Source organism: Chelonoidis abingdonii, chromosome 22 (assembly GCF_003597395.2).
Source record: "Chelonoidis abingdonii isolate Lonesome George chromosome 22, CheloAbing_2.0, whole genome shotgun sequence".
NCBI lineage: Eukaryota > Metazoa > Chordata > Testudines > Testudinidae > Chelonoidis > Chelonoidis abingdonii.
In genome coordinates this window covers 12,519,458-12,546,892 of record NC_133790.1, presented here as the reverse complement: position 1 = coordinate 12,546,892, position 27,435 = coordinate 12,519,458, and the positions used below count along the sequence as shown (strand labels likewise).

At 42.4% G+C, this 27,435-nt stretch overlaps 1 protein-coding gene across 5 annotated transcripts in view; it reads left to right on the top strand.

The window, feature by feature from the left end:
* Positions 1 to 27,435, top strand: part of RIMBP2 (RIMS binding protein 2) — a 357,320-nt gene that overhangs the window by 17,319 nt on the left and 312,566 nt on the right. For all 5 annotated transcript variants that reach the window (XM_075059902.1, XM_075059901.1, XM_075059900.1 and 2 more), the window contains exons 2-3: positions 3,887 to 4,006; positions 10,808 to 10,921. In XM_075059902.1, coding sequence (XP_074916003.1) covers positions 3,887 to 4,006; positions 10,808 to 10,921 — 234 coding nt within the window. The remainder of the gene's footprint in view (positions 1 to 3,886; positions 4,007 to 10,807; positions 10,922 to 27,435) is intronic.

Below are 27,435 nucleotides of genomic sequence, written 5' to 3'. Positions count from 1 at the left end.
CTCCTTCCAGGGGATGGGCTCTGGCCATCAGTTGCCAGGATACAAAGTGTCAGCCATTCTGTGCCCAGTCAGAAATCACATCTGCCCACTTGGGTCTCTGCAATGATCACATACCCTTATTCCACCATCTAGATACATGAGTAACACATAAGGGAAACTGAGGCACACATAGTATTCAGAGAAAACATTAAAAACTTTCCCACTTTTTGTCACAGCACTTGAAACATCTCTGAAAAGGAGGAATTCAGAAGGGATACTTGCCTGTTTTGTCACTTCTTCACTGGGAGATGGAGCCTTTCCTTCAGGTCACTGTTTTGAACCAGACCAGGAGTAATGAAAATTGCTCTTGCCATTTGATGGCCATTTGGTGGCTGAAATGAAATGAAATGAGCTGAGTTGGTATTGGTCTAATTATTAATAGACATGTTACCTCCATCTATCAATGGTATCTGCTGGAATCCATGTTCAGTCTTGGAGGAGAGCACAAGGACTGAATGGGCATTGAGACTAAATTATCTTCACTCCTCACAGGTCCGCAGTGTGTGTGTAGTTTTGTGTTGCCACTGCCTCTGCTGTAAATTTTCTGTGGATAAATAATGACTTCATTCTCTAGGGCTGCCAGTCCAGCAATTTTTATCTGTACTAACATTGGAGATCACCCATGGAGATCGCAAAGAGAGTTAATGTAGCGTCTATGAAGTCTTGTAGATTTGGGTGTCTTGGCAGGACAGTTCTATTGGATCTGGGAGTAGGGCTGTGGAATGGGCCATCTCTCTAGGGTGTCGATGCTAAATGCCCCTGGGGATCTGCATACCTTGTGGGTGTGCCCAAAAGAGACAGCCCCTTTCCCTAGGATCCTTCCCTCTACCTGAGGTCAGTTGTGAAAAATGTGCTCACGACTCTTCCCTTCCCTTCTCTGGGTTTCCACTGTACTGAATGACCAGAAGACTGGAGGAAGCTGTACCACTCTAGGGGGCTTTGTGGGGGAGAGGGGTGTATGCAAGGGCATGTGTTTAATCTGAGATTGTGGGATGGGTTCTGCTGGTTTTACTGATGATCAGTCTTGTATTGGATAGAATGAATTGAAGCTAAGGCCTTCTGTCTTCTGATGCTTTATCTATGGAAAGCCAACCTCTGAAGGCCATAATATTACTGAGTGGTAATTCGTAATGTAAGTTGTCAAGCTCTCCTTGCTCCCATCTCCTTCTCCTTAAAGTGCTTCTTCTTTGAGAGACTTTTCTCTTTTGGTAGCTGATATTTTTAGACCAGAGGTGTTTTTGGAGGGCTGATTGATGTTTTGTGTGTCTTTCTCCTGCTCCTGTGTGGAGTCATGGTGTCACGGCTGGCCTGGGAATCCATCATCAGCAGTAAGGGTGCCAGGGCTACCTGCTAGGCTGTCAATCTAACAGTCAGGTTGTTTTAAATGTTCTTTGGTGCCAGAATGAAGTCAGCAGCCTGTCTGTGTGTAATGAGCTAACACATAGTACGAATTTGATCAACCTGGAAATGTACTGAAGCTGTCTAAAATGGCCCATGCCCTGCAGCCCAGAAAGCGTGAAACCTATCCTGCACAGCTGTCTTGTTCTACAAGGACCTTCCAGGGAGGAAATATAAACCAGTGATTCAGACAGAGCCTGGGACTCAGGAGACCTGGGTTCCATTCCCTGGTCTGTCCCAGACACTGTGTGACATTGGGAAAGTCATTTAGTATCTCTGTGCCCCAGCTCCCCATCTGTAAAATGGGACTAATAGCACTGCACTACCTCAGGGGGGTGCTGATGGATAACTATATTAACGACTGTGTTCAAATAATATGGTAACAGGGACAGATAAGCATCCAAGTTAGCTGTTAATTTGTTCCTAGACACCCTTTTCTCCCTCAACAGAAGGGAAGCAATTGATTTGTATGAATGTTAATGCAACTCCAGATAATGCCAAATAAAACAGCACATCCTACTTGTTCTTTTTACCCTTCTTATCCTGTGATGGGTACAGTGGAAGGTGGTGTAGGTCAGCAGATGGGGCATGGGACTGGGGCTTGAGAGATCTGGATGCTGTTCCTGCTTCTGCCACTGACCTGCTGTCTGACCTTGGGCAAGTCACTTCTCTTCTCCGTGACTCTGTTTCCCCATGTCTATTTAGTGTGAATGCTTCAGGGCAGAGTGTGTCTCTTCCTTTTAGATGTAATACAGTAGCATCTAGAGGCCTCACTGTGCACAAGTAACAAATTTTCAGGATTGCAACTATTTGTTCCAGTTTGTGATGGGGGGAAATTTTCAAAATCTCAAACTTTCATGGGATGTGGAAAACTTTTTTCCACCCAGCTCTACTGCTGATCCCTGACCCAGGGAACAGTCCCTAGGTTAAGTTCAGTGCAGCTCTGATTTTGCCCTCCCTTGCTGTATGGGTTCGATGCACAATTTTTATAAAAAGAGAAGCACAATCGATCTATTTTGGGGAGCAGGGAAAGATATTGTAATGGATACTTTGTTCCATTATCTAGAGCAATGGTTCTTAAACTGTGGGTCGTGATCCCATTTTAATGAGGTCGCCAGGCCTGGTGTTAGATTTGCTGGGGTCTGGGGCCAAAGTCAAAGACTGAGCTTCACTGTCCAGGGCCAAAGGCCAAGGGCTTCAGCCTGGGTGGCAGGGCTCAGGTTACAGCCCCCGACCAGGGCTGAAGCCCTTGGGGTTCAGCTTTGCCCTGCCAATCCCCTGCTCAGGGAAGTGGGGTTCAGGCAGGCTCAGGCTTCAGTCCTCCCTTGTGGGGTCTTGTAGTAATTTTTGTTGTCAGAAGTGGGTCGTGGTGCAATGAAGTTTGAGAACACCTGAGCTAGAGTATCTGTTGAGCAAGGACATAATGCTTGCTGCTCTCCAAGGCAGGGAGGGAGGCACAGTACTGTTCCTCAGGGATTTAGTCTAACTGTTGAAACCTGCTGTTCCACTGTTACCTGTCCTACCTGCCATCACTTATCAAATAATTGAGGATGTCTGTAAATGTGATGTGCCTTGAAGGCTGCCAGACCTGGGACTGTGAGGCTGAATGAATTCTACAGCAGGGAAATCTTCACTGAGCAGACTGGTCAGGCTGCATCACCCTGTCCATACATCTTCATCTGCAGTAGACTTGCTCAAAAGGAAAAGGTAACACAGATCCTATAGAATTGCTTATGACTCTTCAGAGCCAGTAGGAAGTGCATCCACCTATTGCAAAACCTTCCCAATTCTAGTCTATGGAGAAGTACAGCTTACTTGAAGGGAATGTCAGTGAGGTCCAGCTGTTTCCCCCAGTGCGAAGACCTAAGTTAGAGGAAAGGCAAACAATGTAACTTTTTGGAGGAAGAGGATAAGGGCACATTAACAGGGAAATAATAAATATCAAAATGTACTTCATACATGTATTCCTGAGGACTGGCGACTGACTGTGAAACTCCAGTAGTTTGGAAAGTTCAAAGCTATTTCTGTGGGGCAATATCTCTTTTGTTCACTACCACACTAAATCGGCAGCATGCATCGCTGCAGAGGCACAGCTGTAGCACATCTGATGAAGACATGCTATGCTGATGGGAGAGCACTCTCCCATTGACATAATTACTCCACCTCAACAAGAGGCAGAAGCCATGCTGTCAGGACAGCGTCGCAGTGTAGACATTGATTTTAAGTTGATGTAAGTTACATCGCTCAAGTGGGTGGATTTTTCACACCCCGAACAACATAACTTACATTGACTTAAGCAATAGTGTAGACAAGCTCTCATTCTCACCTTTAGTTCCTTCTCACAGGGAGGAGTGTCCATTTGGAAGTCCTGCAAGACAGAACTTGGCTTCTCTCAATAGACCTTTAAATGCTCTCATGGTGATATCAGTACTGCATCTTTTTGTTACAGGAGAAGAGTATCAACCATGATCTGGATCATGGCAATGCTGTCCTTGAATCCCCTAAGGTCTCTCAGTCAGTTCCAAAAGTGGAAAAATCCTCAAGCAAACAGCAGGATGAGGTTAAATTGGTAAGTGTGTAATGTACTGTCTTCAGTCCAGTGAATAACCTAATCCACTTCAAAGTCTGCCTACTAACTTTGAGTACATGGTAGGAGGGAAAAGGACACGTTGAATGCAACCAGGAACTCAGCTATTCATGTGGCCTCTTACATAAATAATATTTTCACATCTCCCTTTTTTTGGGTTACAAAAAGGGGGTATTGTAATCATAGCTCCAAAGGCTCTCTGTGCCATAAAGCAGGGACGTCCTAGAGCTTGAGAGACCTTAGATAACCAGTTAAAGTTCTGGCTGCCCCCTGCTAGCTTCAGATATGGTCTGTGGATACAGTCCCTGGCTAGTGGATGTTGTCAGTGTAATACTGCTGCATCTGCATTGTTATTAGTGATTGCTCCATGCCATATTCCCTGCATTAAAGGTACCCACTAAAGGTACCCACTGGCTGTACTGCTATCCCAACACTCACCTAATCCAGTAGTTTGTCTTTAAATGTCATAAATCCGGATTCTACTTCACACACACTGGCTTCCTGTCCCTCCCAATAGCTCTCCCTCCCATATGGATACTCAGGCCAAGATTTTAAAAAATGGGACGCTAAGCTTAGATTCCCTAGACCATATCTGGGTGCCAAAATTAGGGCCCTGATTTTAACAAAACCTCTGAAAATAATCAGTGGAAGATACTTTGTGGTCAGTGCTCCTGAAAACTAGGCCACTTACTGGAGGCTTAACTGAGGGTCACCCGGTTTGAAAATCTTGGCTTCAGCCTGAGGTCCTGAGTTGGAGTTTCACCTAGTGCCAGGGTGAGGCACCAGAATGGCCCTGCAGGTCTGAACAGGTCCCAGAGTCTGACAGCTAGTCACATTTATTCACCTAACTCTGATGCTGTTTGTCAGATTCCACAGACTGTCTTCAGAGATGATTTCCCTAGTGCTATGAGGCAAGTACATCCATTAGCTGTAACTTAGTCACAGGATACCTTCAAGGAAATAAATAAAAAGATAGGATACCACTGACTGAGCAGCAAGGTGTAGAATTTATATTTATTTACCTTTTTTATCTTTTTGGTAATAGTGGAATTTTTTATCTTTCTTGGTAATAATGGAAATTACTGTAATCTCAAACAAGCTTGGAAGGTAGGGCCCAGAACAGTACAGGCTCAGTGGCTGTTTCCTTTTTCCTGGGGTCAAATAGGGATAATGTAGATCCACATATAAAAGAGTTGATTTTTATATTACTACTTTGCTCTCTGCATTTGTTCCCTAGCCAGGTAAATAAAGTTGGTTGCTAAGCTCTAGGCAAGCCGTTGCCACTTAGAATGACTCATGTAGCCTTGTTAACCAGAGTGCTTCTGTGGGTTTTTCTATCCTCCACAGACACAAATAAGTGCTCTCTTAAAACTCTCTAGCCTTTTGCTCTAGGGAAGGGGAAAAATCTGAAATGACTAATTACATTTGTAAAAATTATCTTTAAGGGATGAAAGAAGAACCAGTCAGTTACCGTCTGTCATATTTAAACTGCAATTACTGTGCTGCATATTGATTTTCATGGTGTTACAACACAGTTCAGTTGAACACATTAACCTTTACAAAGGTAAACAAAAAGCTGAGCTGAGCCATTGTAGAGTTGTGATTGTCAAAATAAATACATGGGTGTGTTAGATTACATTTATGTTCTGGTTCTTGCTAAAATCAACATAAAGATGAGGAGAAAACTGGGTAGCAATTTTTGGAAATAAGGGGGTATAAAAACTTTGGAAGTTGGCCAAAAGTTTTGAGTTTAAATAACTCAAAATACTTGAAATGCTTTTTATCTGGGGATCTTGAAATTCTTCACCAAGAAGAGTGTATATATAATTATCCCCCCCCTTTACAGACTGGGAAATGCAGGCACAGAAAAATTAAATCATCACTTGTGTAAGCTATTCAGCAAGAAGTGAAAGAGCTAGGAATAGGAGTCAGATATTCTGATTTTCAGTCTGATGCTCTATCCACTAGATCACATGTTAATTCATTCTATACTTCAAAAGGACCCTGCAACTGATAGGATCAAAGAGATGTGGGAGGGTAAATTAGTTGCATCTGGATACCTGCATGCACTGAGCCTTTGTCCGCAAACCAGATCTTTCCTTTCATGAGGTGCACATTAAATGCTGAAGTAAGGTCCATTTTCAGTGCCTCAAATGATGATTTACATAAACACAATTGATTAGATTTTGGAAAGCGTTGATTATTAAAGATGTACATTTAAGGTTGTTTTAAATGTTTGTGGTAAGTACAGATGGGCCCAAGTTACAAATCTGAATCTGGAGCTGAACTTTTCTTAGAGTTCAAAGGTGTTTTGGATCCAAGTGGCTTAGATTATGGCTTAGATATAACTGCATCTTTCTTGCTCATATAGCTCATTACACATTTATACTGTGTATTCTATGTGGGTGTATAACATATATACTAATAATGTTTATTACTAAACCAAATAGACTCAGTACTTTGATTTATTTATGGCTTGACATAAATTACTGAGATTTCCTCCCCCTGAAAATGTTATGAAAAATAAATTTTAAAATATCTGCTACTAATTTCTATCTAAGAATAGTATGGCATTGGGCAGGTAATTGCATCCACTGTTCATTTTATTTATATATATATAGTATGCATGCCTTTACATGCATTTCAGCCAGAGCCCATCCCCATCTATTTCTGTTGGTATCAGATTTTATTATCCAGATTCAATATTATGATATCAAGTAATGGATTTTCATGCTTGAAGCAAGATAGATACCTCATATAAACTGAGGTATGACTACGACTAGCAGGAAGCATCTCTGGTAGAAGACTGACAGATAGCTGGTCTTTATAGCAGAAGCAACTCCAAGCACCACCAGTGCTCCACAGATAACAGAGAATATCTCCTTGGAAAGGTTTTGTTCAAATTCAGGTGGATTCTTACTTAATTCAAACCAGTGCGCTCACCCTCCTATTGTTTCCCTTCAGCTCCAGTTTGCTTTGCTGCTTTTTTTCCCTGCTGCCATCTTATTCTAATGGGTTATTTTTGTCATTATGGGTGTGAACTAAGGGTAGAATAGCCTACAGGATCCTTCTTTTGAATAGGCCCTCTCATTTGCTATTGCTGAGTTCAAAGAATAAAGATCAAATCATCTGCAGTATTCAATCAATATCTTCTTTAAATTGTATCAAGTACCGGGTCATGGTGACCAAATAGCCTCAGCCGATATCATCGAACGACCTGATTCGAGCGGGGATCAGAGGGCTGGGGAGACGTTGCTGTCAATCACTTCTGTTTACTCTCTCACTGCCTTCTTGGTTATCCAAGATTAAGTGCTATGTAAAGACAAGGAACAACTGCTTGCTGGGGCTGTCAGGCAGCATGCAAAGGGGGAGAGCTGGGAACTCCATTATATGAGGTGCCTATTCAAACCTGCTGTAGAAGGGATAAGCAAACACCAGCTCCCCTTCTGCACTGAGAAAAGGCCAGTATGGTAAGAGAATAGAAGGTCCCGGAGTGGGTAGTAAGAGTCTGTGGACGCTTTCCTGTTGGGAATCCCCTGGTCAGCACAAGCTTTTAGATGTGAGCATGCTGCTCTCATAGACTCATAGGTCAGAAGGGACCAATATGATCATCTAGTCTGACCTCCTGCACAAGGCAGGCCACAAAACCCTACCCATACACATTTATAACAACCCCTAACCCATGACTGAGTTATTGAAATCCTCAAAATTGTGATTTGAAGACCTCAAGCTGCAGAGAATCCCCCAGCAAGCGACCCATGCCCCACGCTGCAGAGGAAGGCGAAAAACCTCCAGGGCCTCTGCCAATCCGCCCTGGAGGAAAATTCCTTCCCGACCCCAAATATGGCGATCAGCTAAACCCTGAGCATGTGGGCAAGACTCACCAGCTAGCACCCAAGAAAGAATTCTCTGCAGTAACCCAGCGGAAAAGGGATCTCTTTGTGCTTATCCATTTCAGAGCCTCTCTGTCATTCCATACATCATCATCCTTTGGGCTGGAGAGTTGCTGCTTGCCTTCCTCTACACCAGGATAAACGGAGGGAAAGAGGAGGGACTGACTTTCCTCAAAGGCAGGGACAGAGGAGGATGTGGCCAGTGAACACAGAATTACATGCAACTAGCCATGTCCCTTTTCTTGTGAATAACACGTCTTGCTTGCCTGTTGAATCCCACCACTGCTTTGTCTTTTCGTTTAGATACATAAGCTGTCTGAGTCAGGGATTGTCTTAATAATAAATAATATCACCTCACTCTTAAGTAGCACTTTTCATCAGTAACTCTCAAAGCACTTTACAAAGGAAATAGGATCATTATCCCTATTTTATAGATGGGGAAACTGAGGTACAGAGAGGATACAACTTGCCCAAGGTCACCCAGCACACCTATGGCAAAGCCAAGAACAGAACCAAGAATTCCTTTGCTCAAGTCCAGTGCTCTGTCTTCTAGGATTCGCTATCTTCCACATTTGGGTACTGCTGTACTATAGATAACAAGTATCTCTTAATAATTATAAATTTGTATTATGGTATTTCCTAGCGTCCCCAACCAAGATTAGAGTCCCATTGTGCTAGCTCCTGTACAAACTCATAGGAAGGGACAGTCCCTGCCCTGAAGAGCTTACACTGTAAATAGACAATACATACAAAAGATGGAAGAGAAGAAATATTAACTTCATTTGGCAGACAGAGAACTGAGCTGCAGAAACTGAAATGATTTTCCCAGGGTCATACTAGAAGTCTTTGCCAGAGCTAGAAATTGCATCCAAATGTCCTGAATCCCCATCCAGAGCTTAGCCACAAGAACAACCTTCCTCAAATTTGATCTACAACGGAATTCTTTAAGGAAGGTGTCACATTCTTGGGTGCAATTCGGACCAATGAGGGATTGTCACCACCTGCCCTGCAACCGTGGGTGCCTCACACTGCTGTTGTAGCTCTCAACCAGGGCTGCTCACAAACAGCCTAACGGCATGCAGGTCACACCCTGAATGTCTGTGTATAGCCCTGGTCCAGCAGTCTGTCAGCAGCTCTCCATTCACACTCTGGCTTCCACCAGCCTTGGTTACTACTTGCAGGGTGACTCCAACACACTCCCCTTTGCAGAACACACAGTTTTGGAAAAATTGAGACTTTCCAGCCCAGTCTTGGGTAGTTCAAATATTGGAGGTCCATTGGGCCTCTAAAGGGTCAATAGCCAACAGTTCATACTTTAACTGGAGTTACCAAACAATTCAGTCTAAACCAATTCAGGACAGCATTTACATTAAAAAAAAATAAAACAAGTGTATTAACAAAAGAAGATTTTTTTAAGTGAATTCAGGTATCGAGTATTACAGTCAGAAATGGTTACAAGAGAAGTACAGATAAAACACTTCCGAGGAGCTAAAACTTAACAAGCTAAACTTGATTCAAGGTAAAATTCTTACCACATGTTCCCAGCAACATGATTGACCAAATTCTCAGGTCAGGGGTATACATCTACCTCTCTCAGCCTGCTGCACACTCAGTGTCCATGTGGACACTGCTGCCATGCGCTAACAGTTCTCTCCTTGCTTTGATCTGTCCCACTTTGAAATGAGAGTAGATCAAAGCACACTAGGGAAGTGTTAATCCATGGCAGCTGGCTAGTGTAGGGTAGATTTATGTCCCAACTTGCAGTGAACTAATTGTTCATGTAGACAAGCCTTTGGGGGCGGGGGGCATGATGGGGAGGAGAGAGGGTAGTTTTCAAGGCATAGCTGCTCTAATTCTGCTGCATACCTACCTGTTATCAAGGGGGCTAGGTGATGAAATGGGAAAGTGTGTTGGCTTTCAAGGTACTTGCATGGCTCATGGAAAGGAGCTTGGTGATCATGTCACAACACAATATGTTTTCACAAATGACAGTGCAATCAAGCATGAGTGGCAGTTCCAGTGATCCACCCCAGATTACCTTACTAAGGGTTCTTTCGAGATGCAGGCATGCTGCGAAGCTTTGTGTGTGTAGAAGCCTGTCCAACAGCTTCCTGTGGAATATCCTGCTCAAGCCAATGCTAATGTCTTTCCCCTTCATAAGCGTAGCATGTAGCAAAATTAAAGGAAAAGAAATGGTTTTTTTGGGGGGGGGGGGGAAATAAAGTCTAAATGCAGCAGTTTAACAGTATACCACATCTTAAAAATAAATACCCAGTCCTCTAATACACTTGGAACAGAGCTGTTGGCTTTTGTTTTGTTTCTGTTTTCACTATATATTGAGTAGCATCAGCAGGCTCAAAGATCCCCATGCATGTGTGTTCTCATCACACTTAAGTCCAATCAGGCCATGTGACAAAGAGTATCCCATGCCCACTTGTTTGCCATAGCTAACAATTCTGATGAGCTGGAGGACTTCAAGCATTCACCCACATAGATACTCCACACAAGTACTGCCCTTTCCTAGCAGCTGGTAGGGAGACACAGTGCCACATAACTATAAGAGGATGCTTTAAGACTAGAGTTATTTGTAGCGTAGTAGCACTGAGGAGTTGCAATCATGGGCCAGGGGCCCATTGTGCTAGGCACTGTACAAACTCAAAACAAATAGATGAGTCTGGCCCCAAAGAGCTTATGTCCTCATCCATAGACTGAGTGCCATATGCAATATGTGCTATCAGCCCTTTTTGTCTTCAAGGCCACTCCCCAAAACTTGGGATTTCCCATGCAATGACAAATTATGTTCATGCCAGTCACACCATTGGGTGCTCCTAATTGGAAACATATTCTGGTTTTATACCCTAATGGAAGATCAATGATTTATTCTCCACAGTCCAAAACAGACAGCAGGGAAGCAAAAGAAACTTCAATGAAGCCTCCAAGCCGCAGACCTGAGGCCAGGACGTCAGAGAAGATAAGTGCCTCTATGTCTGTCCAGAAGACCAAGGTAAAGTTTATAGCTAAGTCACATGACCTAAGTTCTCACAGCTGGTTATAAGACTACTTTAAAGAATTGCCATAAAATATTTGTCCTTGTATGCTTAGCTCAGTAAGATGGTGTGGAAGTAGAGGTTGGGTGCAGCAAGTCTAGAGATAATAAAGTATCTGACTTGCTGCACCCAACCTGAGAGTGAGAACTCTGTTTTTCTCTGACAATGTCTAACAGTGGGAAATACTAGATACTTCAGAGGAAGGCACACAGAACCCTGAAGTAGGCAAATGTGAGAGAAACTGTCCACAGGGAAGTTTTCTTCATGATCCCTATTAATTACAGGTTGCCTTATGCTCTGAAACATGAAGGTTTCTATCCCTTCTAGAACTCTTGGTTATCTTTTTAATCATTAGTGTCATAAATTTGAGTATTATCATCATATGAATGTGTAATTAATTTTTCACCATTCTGATCTTTTTAGTCTGTGCACTTACCTCCATATGGTTCCATCTTTGGTTTATACTCCGTTCCTGAAAATTCCTGTTTCTGTTGCACTTTATTGTGTTTTCAGCACTGCAGAGGAATGTTTTAAATATATAACATTGTCCGTAATGCTTTAAAAATATCAGTATGAAATGGCGATGAAAGAGAAGCAAAAATTTCAAATGTCATGGGCTTCTCTGATTTCTATGGGGCTTTAGAGTTTTCTGGTTTTATGATTAAATCACATAATAGCTACATATTAAAATTGCAGAGGCATGAGGTGAAAATCATAGGCATAAACATGAGTTGTGAGGTTTATCTACCAAACCATCACTGTATTGGGCTCTTGTCCTGTGAACACTTACAGTAGTAAAGCTAAGCACGTGCATGAACAATTTCCATTGAAATAAATGTTTGCAGGATTGAGTGGACTGGATTATTGCACTATTTTGTAGACTAATGGTTCAGGAGATAGAGATGAAATGCTCCCAATCCTATTATCTAAGTCACTAGTTCAAATCCAGACTAAGAAAGCAGTGACAAGAAGTCCAGATGCTGTTTGAAATTAGTCTGGTGATCCCACTCCCATTCCTAATAGACTGCTGATCACATTGCTATTAGCACCTCATGCATTGAGACTGGCATCTCATGCCTTGCCTGCCTGATGAGAATTGTAGCTCTTAGCATAGTACAAGTTATTTAACTCACCCTGGTTCTAGCTGTTATGCTTATCTCAGACCTCAAGAAGTGTTCAATGTAAGCTCAAAAACTTGTTTCTCTTACCAGCAGAAGTTGGTCCAATAAAAGATACGTCACGACCTGGAATCTGAGGAAACAGGCTGTATTATATCTGCATAGTGATGATGATGCGCTATATTTCAAAAGGGGCTGAAGGAAAACAACGTCTAGGTTTTTATGGAAATATCTGAGGGTCAAATGTAATCTACAAAATTTGGCAAGCAAACCTTTAATACAAATTTGTAGCGCCTAAACAATGAAACAGGCAAAAACTCACTTAAAGCAACATGATAGGAAAACCTGTTCTTTGAAAGATTAAGCTTAGTTGTTTGTTTGTATTGTGGTAACATCCAGCAGCCCCAGTCAGGGACCAGGACCCCATTGTGCTAGGGGCTGTATAAACACATAACAAAATGATTGTTTCTGCCCCTAGGAGATTACAGTCTAAGCTCTGCACTAGCAAAAGTTATATTGGTTTGTTGTAGACTGAGTCAACATTGGGTAAAAACTTAATTATCACACACCAGGAAAGAAAGTATAAATTGGAGAGAGAAATGTACCTTGCTCAGAAGTATCCAGTACAAACCTGCAGCGAGAGAGGGTGGAATACACAAATAGGCTGGTAGTAAGTGGGTGGGCAAAGGGGCTTTCTGATCGATAAGTTGTTCATTTGGCTTAACCAGACTAGGTATCTAAGAGCTTATGTACATGGCACTACAGCAGAGGTTGGCAAACTACAACTTGCGGGCCATGTCTGGCCTGTTGGGCCTTTTAATTCAGCCCTTGAGCTCCCGCTGGAGGAGGAGCATGCCGCTGCTTCCAGGAGCCAGCGCTTTTGGACGGGGCAGGGTGCAGAGCCTCCTGGCCGTGCCTCTGCATAGGAGCCAGAAGGGGGACATGCCGCTGCTTCCGCTAAGTGCTGCCTGGGCCAGTAGGACCTACCAACCTGCATTTAATTGCCCTCCAAGAGAGGGATGGACTAGGAGGGAAGTCTTCTGAGCTAGGCTGGATGAGCCCCCATGGAGCATGATCACCCTTGTACCCCTCTAATGGGCTGCCCTAGAGACTGAGTTAATTGTAACCCTTAAAGCCATTGAGCCTCAGGAATCTGCAGCCTTTCTTTTCTGCCAACCCTAGCAAATAATCCTGTGTTGTTTTTCAAGTGTGTGTGTGTGTGTGTGTGTGTGTGTGTGTGTGTTTAATGGGAACCTATGAACAGCTAGAGTCTGTAGAACCTAGTATTTGGAGCCCTGATGAGCTCTCCTCTCAGTCTGTGGTATGCAGAATGCCAAATATCTATAAAGAGCCCATGTATAGGGGTGCCCCTTTGTGGTCATCTGTTCCAAACTCCTACTCCTTGTCTTGGAGTGAAGACCATCCTATGGCATTGGAGGAGGCAACAATTCACCCAAACATCACTCCTACATCGCTATCAATAACCAACATTCGGCTTTAGTCCCTTTTATTAGCAAATACGCAGCCCCAGTGCCTCCCAGGATCAGTCACTGAGCAGGGGCCTCCTTTCCTCTGGACTCTGGTTGATTCCCTCATATGGTGCAAGTTCACAGGCGCCACATGCTCAGGCCACCCCTTGGGCTCAGTCCCCAGCCCAGAGCTCAGTCTCTCAGCCTGCTGTGTCCCTGCAGCAGCAGCTGCTACCACCTTATGTGCCTGCCCTAGCAGCCTGCACAGTCCCTTCTCCAATCTCAGAAGAGCTGGCAGCAGGGAGCAGGGATAGGATTTCCAGCCAGCTTTCCAGACATCCAGAGTTTGTGAGGGTGGAGAGGGCGCATTCCTTCACCAGTTAGGGCCATGGTGGCCAGAATCGTTTTTCACAGCAGTGTTGCTGATTTGTGGAGTGGGCTTCCTGAGCACTCAGTGATGCCAGGCAGTGGGGTAAGCAACAATAATCTGCTCAACTGTTTCTTGGTGATTACGTCTTCCTCTTTATTTGCCAATGCCTGTTACATCTATTTCATATTGCTGGAACTGAGTGTGGGGGCTGCAGCTGGCTGTATGCAGGAGATCAGGGTAACAGGGTGGGCTGCCCCTTAAAGGCAAGGGGGCCTGGGGCCAGGCAGCCTGTTCAGTTATCAGACCCTGCTGGAAAAGGGAAAGGTGGTCCCTATAAAGGGCTGGGAGAGCTCAACCAGAGAGAGCACTGCAGGAAGGAGATTAGCTTGTGTGGCAGGCTCTGGTGTGGGGGAAGAGATATGAAGGGAATGGCCTATGGGGCCCTGCAGTCTCCTTTGGTTGTAAGGTCTGTGTTGAAAGAATACAACTGTGCCCTAAAGGAAAGGCTTGAAGAACTCACTTGGTGTGATGTCAGCACTTCCTGGGCTGGGGAGTCAGGCCAGCATCTTACAACTGAGCTAGCGGACCAGAGTGGTTTCTTTTGGCACTACAGTATATGAATCTGAGAGTTAAACTGGGATTGCCAAGTGTTAGGCCCTTCAGAAAAAGAGTCTGAGTCTGACCCCTCACAAGAGACTGAAGCAGGATTGGAATGTGGGCTCGGACACTCAAACAAGGGCCAAAAGGAGTTGCAGTCATCTTTTGTAGGTGCTGAATATGGCTTGGGTTGGTGTGGAGATGAGGAGAATGGAATGACTGAGGGGAACCAGCCTGGGTTATAGAGACAGAACTTTTCTTTTATCCACTGAGATATGGTAACATTGAGGCACATTGTCAAGGCAATAGGGTGTGGGGAAGCCTGCCACGTTACTACCAAAGCTGTCTCTCTTCTGTGGACAGAGATTTTCATTGTCCAGGGCTCTCAATCTAGCACCTTTCACAAACATTAAACATTCGCTTAAAAATCAATATATATTCCAGTGTTAGGCAACACTTACCCTTTTTTACTCTGCCATTTACTCAGCGTTTTAATGCTTCATAAGCACTCGCCTGTTAAATATTCATGTACAGATTTAACAGATGTAACACATCACAGTTTTATTCAATTTTCCTAACTCTGTTCATTCATGACAAAATGAACTGTTTCAGAGACTGGAAATTGCAATTGCCAGAGAGTAACAACTGAATTACTCATTCAAGGTCAACGTCAGGGTCCATTTGTAAGAATCAGCTAATATTCCAACATCAAGCAGTAGAGTCATCAGCATTCAAATTGGAGATCTTTTTGGCTTCAGAAACAGGCCCTTCTACTACTATGTCAACTCAAGCATATTCAGTTCACAGAACTCTTATCTATCTCACTGGATTATTACTTAGTCTGTCACCGTGGGAAGAAGGTGTGCCAAGTTTCTCATTCCACTGTTTAAATAGATGGGAATGAAGGATGTTAATTTCAGGAGAGTATCCATGCATCCTGTGGTGGTTAGATTGCTAGACCATCCTCTAGCTGAGATGGGAAGAACTGATATGGCAAATATGTCTGGATAACCCAGCTTTGGAATTTAGCATCTGACTGCAACAGCAGTGTTGCAAGTAAAGGATGGACAGAATGTTTTTGATAAAACATTTTTGTTGGAAAATGCCAATTTGTCCAAAGCAAACTTGTTGCAGACTGGAAAGTTTCTCAATTCCAGGATGGAATTAGAGAGAGAGAAAGACAGACAGACAGACCCACCCATCCCTGAATAGCCAATAGCCCAGTGGTTCGAGCATTCAGCTGTGAAACTACATTCAAGTCCCTGCTCTGCCTGGTTCAGACCATGGACTTGAATCCTGGTTTCATACCTTTCAACTGAGTGTGTGCCCACATCTCAGTGAATCCCCCAACCAGTGGGCTGGAAAGCCAGTGTCTCTTCCTCTCTCTGTTTCAATCAGTGTTTAATTATTTATATAAAGCGGAACAGCTCCAACAGGAGAAAGTGAGAAAGAGAGACCTGAAATTTTTTGAAATGTCTCAGGTTCATCCCAATGTAAAATGATAAATGTCACAATTGCTGTTTTCTGGCCAACCCTACTTTCAGATCTGTTGACAGGACTCACTTCCTTGAGGACATAGTTATTTGATGTAAGTCCTTTTGATTTAGTCAGGTTTTAGGTTAGTTAAAATATAAGGGAAATTAGCTTTTCATAAATGTTGTCATATTGCTTCTAGAATTCTGGTTAATCATCCATTTCCCTTAGAAGAGCTGCCAAAGCTATTTAAATATTGGAGATATGTCCAAGCCACCAAATTCCTATGTTGATTTCAAAAACCTCAAAGTTCTGGGATTTTGGTTCAGTGTATTATAAAGTTAGAGATCAAATTTGCAAATTAAGGCCCATGTTCAGACTTTGACCATCCATTCATTTTTATACCTCTCTGATTCTGGAGAGGACCCGAAGGAGCAGTACCAACATAGCAAAAGACACAACTGTCTTTTTGGCATTTCTAGCCCAGTCAGTTCCAGAGAATACATGAAATCTCACAAGAAAGCCTAAACTCTTTGTAATGCACAGCCTGACACTGAAGTAACTCCTTTAAATATGGTAGCTATGCGGAGGTTTGTACAATACGTTTGGCTATCTGCTTTCTGTAGTGGGGGTCCTAAATGGTTCGGGTATAGTCTCTAGTTTTCAGTTGCTTATTACTTCTTAAAAAAATGCTTTTAAGGCTGAAATTGTGCAAAGGTGAATTGTTTAGTACAGTGTCAAACTCTGTAAATCAAGCACTCAATTTTGGAAATTCTAAGTTAAGTTTTCTACTGTAACATTAACTCCACCTGTTGTATTTTCTATTTGGCTTTTCCTTATTAAATGGAATGTTCTCACATTAATGTTTTCTATTTAATCTATAAAATAAAATATGCTTTCTACCAGCACACTGTAACTCCTGGGACTTCATGATTTTATGAGTGCTTGATATCTCAGTGTTTAATGTTGCATTAAAATAGTTTGTGCTTTTAAGGTAATAGTGTTATATCAATGACATTCTTGATTGCTCTCTCTAGATATAAACATAATGGATAAAATCTGTTGAAGCCCAGGGGGCTTTTGCACAATTAACTGAAGACAAAACGTGTGTGTAACAATTTTAGATTTTGTGTAAGTATAATATGAATCCTATTATTATTGTGACTAGGCTTAATTTGTAAATTATCTCTTGTCCTCTGAGACCTCCTTGAAAACTAGACTGATCCTCTCACAGGATTCCTACAAGATAGAAACTATAACTGAAGAAGCTGTCTCCTGGGGGCACACTTCCTGCTGTGTGCATTGGCAGACACTGGAGTTTTTACATGTCAGCCACCTGATCCATACACATTAAAAATGGCGACTAACTTTTGGGAATGGAAGGATTAATATAGACTGACTCCTGACTTTTAGTCTAGAGCCCCCTTGCATCCTTGACGGGTAACCTATGCCCTAATAAAGGACAGTCAAGGAGCAGTGTATGTAGCTTGTCTGTACCTGTTCTCCATTCTCTTATTTGCACCATGTGTAAGGCTTGTGCTTATGTAACAGGTTTCACTAGGAGATGTTTCCTCTTCATCTCTACCGTGATTTTGGAAATAAGGATTTTGTCTTACTCCAAACATTTCTCTGTGGTATTGTGAGTAGCATCTTCCCACTTTGTGCTGTTCATTTTGGACCTTTATGTTCCAGTCTGGAAATTTTCATGTGTTGAGTTTGCAAATAGGAAGTTGGCAGCCAGCACCAAAGAGAGAGGGGGACACTCACAGACAGAGTTCTAGCTCTGAATTCCACAGCTGAGGCATGATAAATTTCCATGGTTTGCTAGAGGAAAAGCTCTGTCCTGATGAATCACAAAGAGCTTTATCAGACTGGGATTCCATGGTGAACTCCCAGGGCATGGGAGAGGGAGAAGGGACGTGCATATAAGGAGGCATAAAGGTCACTAATGACAGCACTGCACAGTACTTCCTTAGTAGTGTTTTAATCGTGCTTCAATGGGATGTCCGGTCTACAGTTTCCAAGCAGAGCAGCAAAAAGGAAAGTTAAGTTAGAAAGAGAAAAGTGTAAGCAAGTTACCCAAATTTACTATTCCTCTGCTAGTACTGCTTCAGAATCATCTTGCAAATGATCATAGACTATTAGGGCTGGAAGGGACCTCAGGAGGTCATCTAGTCCAACCCCCTGCTCAAAGCAGGACCAATCCCTGGATTTTTACCCCAGTACCCTAAATGGTCCCCTTAAGGGTTGAGCTCATAACCCTGGGTTTAGCAGGCCAATTGCTCAAACCACTGAGCTATCCCTCCCCCCAGTTTGATCAAAGTGAAGATCTAGACATTGACTTGTGCCCTCAGGAGAGTGCAGAAGAAAATGCAAGAATTCCTGAAATCCAGGACAAAAGTGATGATGAAAAGGATGACCCACTTTTCCTACTACATGTTCGTACCAAAGTTGGATAGCATAGCAGTGATAAAGAGGATACTGTTGCGATTAGCATCAAACAAGATCCAGTTAAATGTTCTTATTTGATAATGGAGGAGTTTTGCACCCAGTGTATCGGGAAAGATCTGCTCTGTTTCCAGAATCACGGTAATAAATTCGAAGCTTCCACGCAGCAGTACAAAGGTCAGAAATTGTGTCTCTCAGTGCTACTTTTCTAAAAAAAAACTCCATTTAGAGGAGAGCATTATCAGAGGCATTGGTTAATATATTCTAAATCTACAGGAGCAGTATTCTGTTTTGGGTGCAAACTCTTTTCATCCCCTATAGCACCTTCATAGCCCCAGACTTTTCTGACTGGAGAAAAGCAAAGGAGAAGACTTGTTCTCAGAAACACAGTGTGGAACATCACAATGCCACACGTGCATGGCTAGCATGTTTTCAAGGCAAGAATTGCTGTGTCATTGATAGATGAGGTGCCAGCTCTTGCCACAGCTGTAGGTGTCAGCTGAGCACTGACAAATTCACAGCTGGAACCCAGATCAGCTCACCTGTTTGTTAGTATTGATCAAAATAGGTGTTAGACTTGTAAGCATGTGTTAGTGTTTAGACTCTCTAAAATGCTTTTAAGTGCATTAATCTTACTTGTAATGTCTGTATCTCATGCTATAAGGTCATATGTAAGTTTTGCTTTATATAAGAATTCATGCTCTGAACTTGTGAACTAGGCAGGAGGAGCGGTTCCCCCATCCATCAAGGAGGACAATCAAAACGAAGTGGGCCATTGTGAAATATCACTATACAAAGACTTTGCTACATGAAGAAGGGCTTGTCCTATCAATCTGGATTCTGGAAGAGGGAAATAAAGATAGCTGATATGAAAATTTTTCATCTCCTTTGCTGTTTGGACTCCCACAGGGATGCAGATCGGAAACAGAAGCAGAGATTCATAGATTCATAGACTCTAGGATTGGAAAGGACCTCGAGAGGTCATCGAGTCCAGTCCCCTGCCCTCATGGCAGGACCAAATACTGTCTAGACCATCCCTGATAGACATTTATCTAACCTACTCTTAAATATCTCCAGAGATGGAGATTCCACAACCCTCCCTAGGCAATTATTCCAGTGTTTAACTACCTGACAGTTAGGAACTTTTTTCCTAATGTCCAACCTAAATTCCTTGCTGCGTTTAAGCCCATTGCTTTTTGTTCTATCATTAGAGGCTAAGGTGAACAGTTTTCTTCCTCCTCCTGATGACACCCTTTTAGTACCTGAAAAACTGCTTCATGTCCTCTCAGTCTTCTCTTTTCCAAACTAAACAACCCAATTCTTTCAGCCTTCCTTCATAGGTCATGTTCTCAAGGACTTTTATCATTCTTGTTGCTCTTCTTGGACCTCTTCCAATTTCTCCACATCTTTCTTGAAATGCGGTGCCCAGAACTGAACACAATACGTCCAGTTGAGGCCTAACCAGTGCAGAGTAGAGCGGAAGAATGATTTCTCGTGTCTTGTTTACAACACACCTGTTAATGGATCCCAGAATCACGTTTGCTTTTTTTGCAATCCAAACTGCTTATGGAAGGAAGTTTTAAGGCATATTATGACATCTGGTAAGCTTCCTGCTGAATGTGGTTTAGCATTTAGAGGAAGGGAGGAAGTTATCAGCTCTCCTCAGAACAGAAATTATCTACATATTCTTGAAGCCATTGCCAAATTAGATCTGTTTCTAAGTGAGCATATTAAATCCTGCTTGTTGAAAACAATCTGTGATGAGTTCATTGAGCTAATGGGATGTAAGTTTTTTTAAAATTTATTGTAACTGAAGCCATACAGGCAAAATACTACTCTTTTTGATAGTAGATTTCAATTCCTGATATCGCTGATTTGATCAGTTATCTGTTGTCTGATGATCCTGCTTTCATGGTGCCATATGTGAATGTTTCATTGGGTTTATACTGATTGAAAGCCATATGGGCAAGTCACTCTTCCAGACTGAAATTCTTTTATGAGAAGCAAATGACATTGCTAATGAAAACTGCAAAGATCAGTCATATAAAAATGCAAGCACCATGCCTGGAAAGTAGGAAGGTCTTCAAGCTTAGAACAAAAGAATAAATCAACTAACTGTGTACATGCCATGTAGAGTTCATGCTCTGAAGTTGGAACTTGTAGAGTTGATTCTTGCATGGAAGTTACAAACTTTTTCAGTTTTCTTTTGTTCAAAAATGATGTTTTGTTTTGTTTTTTGAGGCATTGCCCCAGCTATGGCAGATTCTGTACAACAATCTTACCAAGAGTGAACAAGGAACTTTCCTTGTCCTAAAAATTCTGTCAGATATGAGATGGTCTAGTCATGCTGAATCTTGTAAATCAATTATAGTGAACTATGAGGGCATTCAACATTGTTTGAAAGAAACCATGGACAATGCCGAGGCTGTACATATGAGTATCTTATGGAATGTGATACTAGAGAAGTTTGTCAAAACTAGTGTAAAACTTCAAAAGCTGAGCCTGGATCTTGTTATTGCTTTTAATTTGCTGACTTCTTTGCAAGACCTTGTCACGAGCTTTTAGTCTCAGTTTGATGATTTTGAGATGCAAGAAAATAGAATTGGGAAGTGATGCCGATGAGTCCTATTGTGCAGAACACAAACGTATTGTAACACACAGATTTCCAGATGGCAAAAGTGACATTAAACTTTGAGGAAGAAGGAAATTCAAGGTTGAGAGCTTTTTGAATTATCCTGAAGATTTGGCTTCCTTACATCTCTTGATCAAGCATGAAGTGAAGAGGAGATGAAAACATGCACTCAGGTGTTCCTCAACACTTTCCTGAATGATCTAGAGTCTCAGTTTTTTGCCAAAATGTATCAATTTCTAGCATTTACAAGATATTGTGACATGCAGGAAAAGAGTGCTACTGAAACCATCAAATTTTTGTATGTCAAAGATCTGCGTAATATCTTCCCAAATATTTCCATACATTGAGACTGCACCCATTACCAGCTGTGAAGCAAACTTGCCTTAATAAAAAATTATCTTCTGTCAACTACGGTAGAAACAAAGCTCTTGCTATCATGTCAATTGAATGGGATTTACTTCACGTACTGTCTTTTGAGGATACAATAACTGAATCTGTGGCACTTAAAGCTTGCCAGTTTAAACACATGGCATTTGACTTTTAATGTTTTTACGTTTTCTAGGCAGTATATAAACTGTTCATTGTCTTCAATTTTCTTTTCATTTTTATTCAGTAGTATATAGGACTTGTTGATTGTCATAAGATGGGTACTTTATTGCTTTCATTAATACCATGTTAAGGAAAGGGGCCTCTGAAAAACACTAGCCCCGGGCCTTGTTCAATCTGGCCCTGCAGCTATGGTGAGTGGCTGGCTCAGGAGGCCATTGTGAGGAATGGATTTAAAGAAGTATCCAAGCAACGGAGCCAGGGCAGCTGGCAAAATTCAGTTTGTTTATCTTGACTAGAGCTGTGCAGAGGATGAAAATTCAGTTTCATGAAGGATTTTGAGAGGTCTGTGTTGGTCTTTGTTCCAATAAGGAATGAAACCCTCCAACATTTGAAATTTTCTGCAAAAGAAAATTCTGAACAAAATTTAATTTTGGGTTGGTTGAAATATTTTATTTTGACAAATTGACCATTTTAATTTGATAATTACAACATTTATTTTTTATATTATGTAATATAAAAAAATAAAAAAGAAAAGTTGTTTTAAAATAAAAAATCAAAAAGTTCAATTCCAAGATGTCAAAACAGCATTTTTGACATTGTCAGAATTTTTTTTCTCCTAAAAGAAATTTTTGCAAAATTTCATGAAGCATTTTGACTTCAAAACAGTGTTCTCTGATGAAAAATGGCTGGTTGAATATATCTGACCAACTCTAGTCCTGACTAGAAGGGATGACTTGTCATGTGCTTTATTTGAAAAGGTTAAACTGGCTTGCGTCTGAACTATTATCAGAATGGGGGCAGGAGAGGGGAAAGAGAAATTTGGTATTTGGGAAGGCTGTCGAGGCTTGGTTGTTGTAGTTAGAGCAACTGTTAGAAAAATGTATAGAAGAAAGGGCGAATTTTCAAAAAGGGGGGATTTTTAAAATGATTGCACTGCAAAAGTTTGTAAATATTTTACCACAAAAGAGACAGGAAATTCAATTTTCCTCTGAAGAGTCTGTATGTTAAACATGGAGACAAAATTAATCTGTTAAATTGAGAAACAGAAGAATTTTAACTGCTTTAAGTGTAAATTTCAGTGAAACTTTAACTATGGAAGTTACTAATGTAATTTCCAGACATTTTAATTTTATTCACTGAAAATGACACAGATTGTAACTGGCTATTGTATTGGTATTAAAGCTAGACCAGGTTAAACTCTCTGCCTTGCACTCAGCTTTGCCAATACTAGAGAAATGAATTGCTTTGTCCCAGCAAGTGCCAGCGATGCACTGGTGCTAAGCTAGTACGGTAGACCAGAACTCAGGTGTTTCTATCACCATGTCACGAAAACCTCAGTGAGGAGGTTTGCATGGCAAGCTGGTAAATAGTGCTTATGCCCTGGCTACAGCTGGAGCCACTCCACTGTTACTGGCCATTGTTGGAATATGGATACTAATTATGTTTTGTGCAGACACACAAATTATGTAGCTGCTTGTTCCCCCACTCACAGCCCCTTAATGGATTCTAATTTTGTTTTATTTAACTGAACATACAGGGCTGTTCACACAAATGTTTTTAGATCTGGTTAGGGGAATGATGCATCTTCATATTCCAGGATCCCTTAACAGCAAGTAAAACTCCAGGCAGTAAGGCCTGAACCTGCAATGGTTGGGTGTGAAGTAAGAATGCCCACAAGGGTACCAAAGAGGTGTGTAAATTATACTCTAAAATGAAAAATAATAAGTTTTTCCCACCTGTAAAACCAAATACAAATGGTCCCCTTCAGTCTGAACTCTCCTCGTGCTTACCTGCAGGGCAGGTGCAAGGATGTTTTGCGCCCTAGGCTAAACTTCCACCTTGCCCCCCCCCAAGCCCTATGGCAGCTCTCCGCCCCCGCCCTGAGGCGACCTCCCCCCCGTGGCAGCTCCCCCCTCCACCCTGAGGTGCCCACCCCCCCGGGCAGCCTTGCAGCCCGGGGAGCCGCACGGCAGCTCCCCGCCCCAGCTCACCTCTGCTCCTCCTCCTCCCTGAGGATGCCGTCGCTGCTCCACTTCTCCCACCTCCCAGGCTTGCGGCGCTAAGCAGTTGTTTGGCGCCGCAAGCCTGGGAGGGAGAGAAGCAGAGCAGGGCGGCATGCTTATGGGAGGAGGCAGAGCAGAGGTGAGCTGGCGTGGGGAGTGGTTCCCCTGCATGCTCCATCCCCTCTTATTTGCTGCAGGTGGCCCTCCCCATGCCCCCCTGCCCCAGATCCCTCTGCCTAAATGCCGCTGCCGACTGGGGTGGCCAAAAATCTGGTCGCCCCCAAAGGACCCGAAATGCCGCCCGCCAAATGCTAGCGCTCTAGGTGACCACCTAGGTCGCCTAATGGGTTGCACTGGCCCTGCTTACCCGGACCTGAAAGGACCCTTTTCTCAACGGTTGAATGAGATTTCAGTGTCCATAACATCTCAGTCCTGAGCAGCTATCGAGCTGAAAAAGATGAAAGATTTTAATGTCTTTTCCTTTAACTACACTGTTCCACTGTCTCAGATTTATTTATTCTATTTTTTTTTACATTTATGGACTTTGCCTTCCTTGATCCCATGTTGTGCTTTACGGAAGACTTAGTTACTAAGTGCATACAGTGGAGCTGAGCACTAGAGGACACTGCTGCAATTGCTTTCAGTGAAGGGCTCTATGTGGAATGAAATGTTTTGCTCACACTGATAGTATAAGGCCCTGTTCTGATGGAATATGCAAAAAGGTGGCTAAGGAAACTCCTTTTATGCTACAATAAGTGAAGGGGAGGGAGATGAAAAGCAGATTTTGGAATAGGTAACTACTTGATATGTACAGTGCCAAGCATGAGAGAAGAATTTTAGGCATCTCCAAATAACCTTACACTCTTCCAGATTTAAAGTGTAAAGATGTGAGAGAAATGAGGTAGTTTCCTATATTAAGAATGAGAGGGTCAAGATTAGTTTTGTTTTATTTTATGAGCTGATAGATCAAAGGCTACGATCAGATTTTTTTTGTTTTGTTTTATATTCTTCAGGATCTCTTACCATTCTCCTCTCCATGAAATCTGAACAGCTTCATTTACTGCATGCTTTTGTGAGTCAATATTTTCTCTTCAGAGTCTTGGCATTTATTTATTTTTGGTTGGGGAGAGGGAAGAGTAGACAGGCATGTTAGTGTAAGGAGCTCATGTTAAGCTCATGCTGGATTCCTGGAGTGCTGCTCCTTACATAAATACCTCTTCTGTGAGGATGACTAATGGACCTATGCCTCTGGTAGACTAGTTAATACTTATGGTATATACGCCCCAGACTATACACTAAAAAAGTCTTGATACATGATGTACTCGGCTACTGAACTTTTCTGGATATTCAGAAAATTGTGGATGCCTACAACCCAGGGATACTAATTCTTAACTACAATAAGGCACCTTTAACACCACTTTGCTAGAGCAGCGTAAAGGGGCCTTGGAGCTAAATGGGAGACTAAGGACTCCAAACACTGCACCTTAGCATACTGGGTGGCAGTGAATGCTACTCTGCCAAATCAGCCTCTAATCAATGGGCCATATTCCAATATCTTTACTCAAGCTTATGCCACAGGTAACCCCACTGAGACCACCGAGACTGGCAAGGAATAAAGGTGGCAGAATCTGGACAGAGGAGTACCTGTGTAAAGCCCTTATTGCAGCTTATCAGCACTCTGGCCTCAGGGTGGAGACACAACTGTTTCCACCCCAGAGCCTCAGTCATTGGTGTTTAACTGCATAACAGGACTGCACAGGTTTTGTTGTGGCAGAACATGACAGTGTTCCATTGGAATGATGGCACTTGACAAGTTACATAGCATGCAGCCATGAACCAGAATGAGGTGCATATCTGAAGGCACCAGCAAAGTAGGTAATTGCAATGCTGCAGGTGTTGGGATATGGCAGCAGAAACAGTGAACCAGTAGCAGCACTATGGTGCCATCAAGTGGTAAATTGATTATTACAGATATCAATCATTCGGGCTAGACAAGTTCATTAAATGAATCAAATTCTACAAATACAGGTATTTTTCTTTTCTTTACATCTCTTCTGGGTTCTCCCATCATCTGTACCTTGTGATTAGTCAGGTGGTATTTTCTTCTGCTCCCTGATTGGATGAGTGAGACACAAGAGAATAATTAATAATGCATTTCTGGTATGGATTTGGGAGATTCCTGGGAATTATTAACAGCTTTGTGAATGCCAGGCGTTGTAGTTCCAATATTCATGAATAGCAGATAACATGACTCCAAGAAGAGCAGTCAATCGAATTGGAGTAGTTTGCTCCCACGCATCTGCAAATTTTTCCCCATTCTTTTGATAAACTCCAATGTTGAGATTTTCAGAAGTGCTTAGCTTTAGCCTGATTTTGCTGCTATTCAGGTCAATGGTAAAACTCCCATGGATTCAATGGGAGGAGAGGAAGATTAATGCAGCACTTCTGGAAATCCCACCCTAACCCAAAACTGGGCTTGCGAGAAGATATGGAGGAAGCTTAGTTTATTGTCCTTTTAATCATTTATCCAGAGAGATTTCTTTATTGACCTCCTAGACCAGGATGTCTTGTTATAGGGTGTCTTCAGCATCTGGAGTTTGGTGATGACAAATCTCTGTGCACCTCTGTTGATCCAACCACAAGATCAGGGCCTCAGTTTGCAGATTGCACTTGCAGAGTAGAGAGCTGAAAATTATGACAGGAGGCTCTGGAATAAAGTACTTACTTCTTTCCATGCTAGTGCTCTCCTTCATATTACTGTTTCAGAGACTTCAGCCTTGGTATGCAGGTGCAGAGTAGTTCATAACAGTTAGTGCTGCAGTAATCTTGGCAGCAGCAAGCCAGCTTTTTGGAGAGAATATTCTTTCACCAGGAGAGTCTTGTATATAAAGTAACAGACCCAAATCCTGCAGACCTCACCCAGTAAAAGTTCCCATTAATTTCAATGACAGTCTTGAGTGAATGAAACTGCAGGATGCTATGAATTTCTGGCATAGTTTGTTTTACTTTTTAAATGAGTTTACTCATAGGCTAAGTTAAGTATAATAAACATCATTGCACTACTTTTTTGTTTTCAGTGGGAACAGTATTGTGCTTTAAATGTTCTCTTTAGGCGTGTTACACACAGAAAATTATGTTTAAAGAACTTTAAGGTTGCAAAGTGACACACTGAACAGTTAGTAAATGTCAGAATTAAGGATGCCTGTGCCACCTTGTGCACATACATTATAATAATCTTTAATTACATGATCGCATACTATTTTCTCCACAGGACTTGTGCCTCATTCAGTACACAAGATGGACAAAGTTCACTTAATTAGCAGCAATTCAGTGTTTTGTTTTATCCTCATTGTTCAATGTGTGGCCCCATGCCCTATTTTACTGCATGCTGTTCAAACCCTTCTCTGAAGGAAAGAATTCTGAATATCCTCATGGGATCCTTGTCTGATCTCTCTTCTTCTCTTCCTGGCCTGTGTTTACCTCCCCTACCATGCACATTGTCGCCCATCCCAAACTCTCCTAATCCCAGTCTGCCTTTCTGGCCTCTTTGCCTAATCTCTGTATTCCTTCCCCACTCCCCCATCCAAGTCTCTTTGCCCAGTCAGTCCCATTTCTCCTGCAATGTGCCTCCTCACAGATCTGTGTCTCCTCTCACACATCTCCTTCTCTCATCCCACTTATTTTCAATCTCCTACCCCGCCTCTTCATCCAATCTGTCTCACTCCCTCCTCTCTGCCTTGCTGATTCTATCCCTGGCATAGCTGCTGGAACTAGGGGGGCAGGGGGTGCTGCTGCACCCCTGGCTTGAAGTG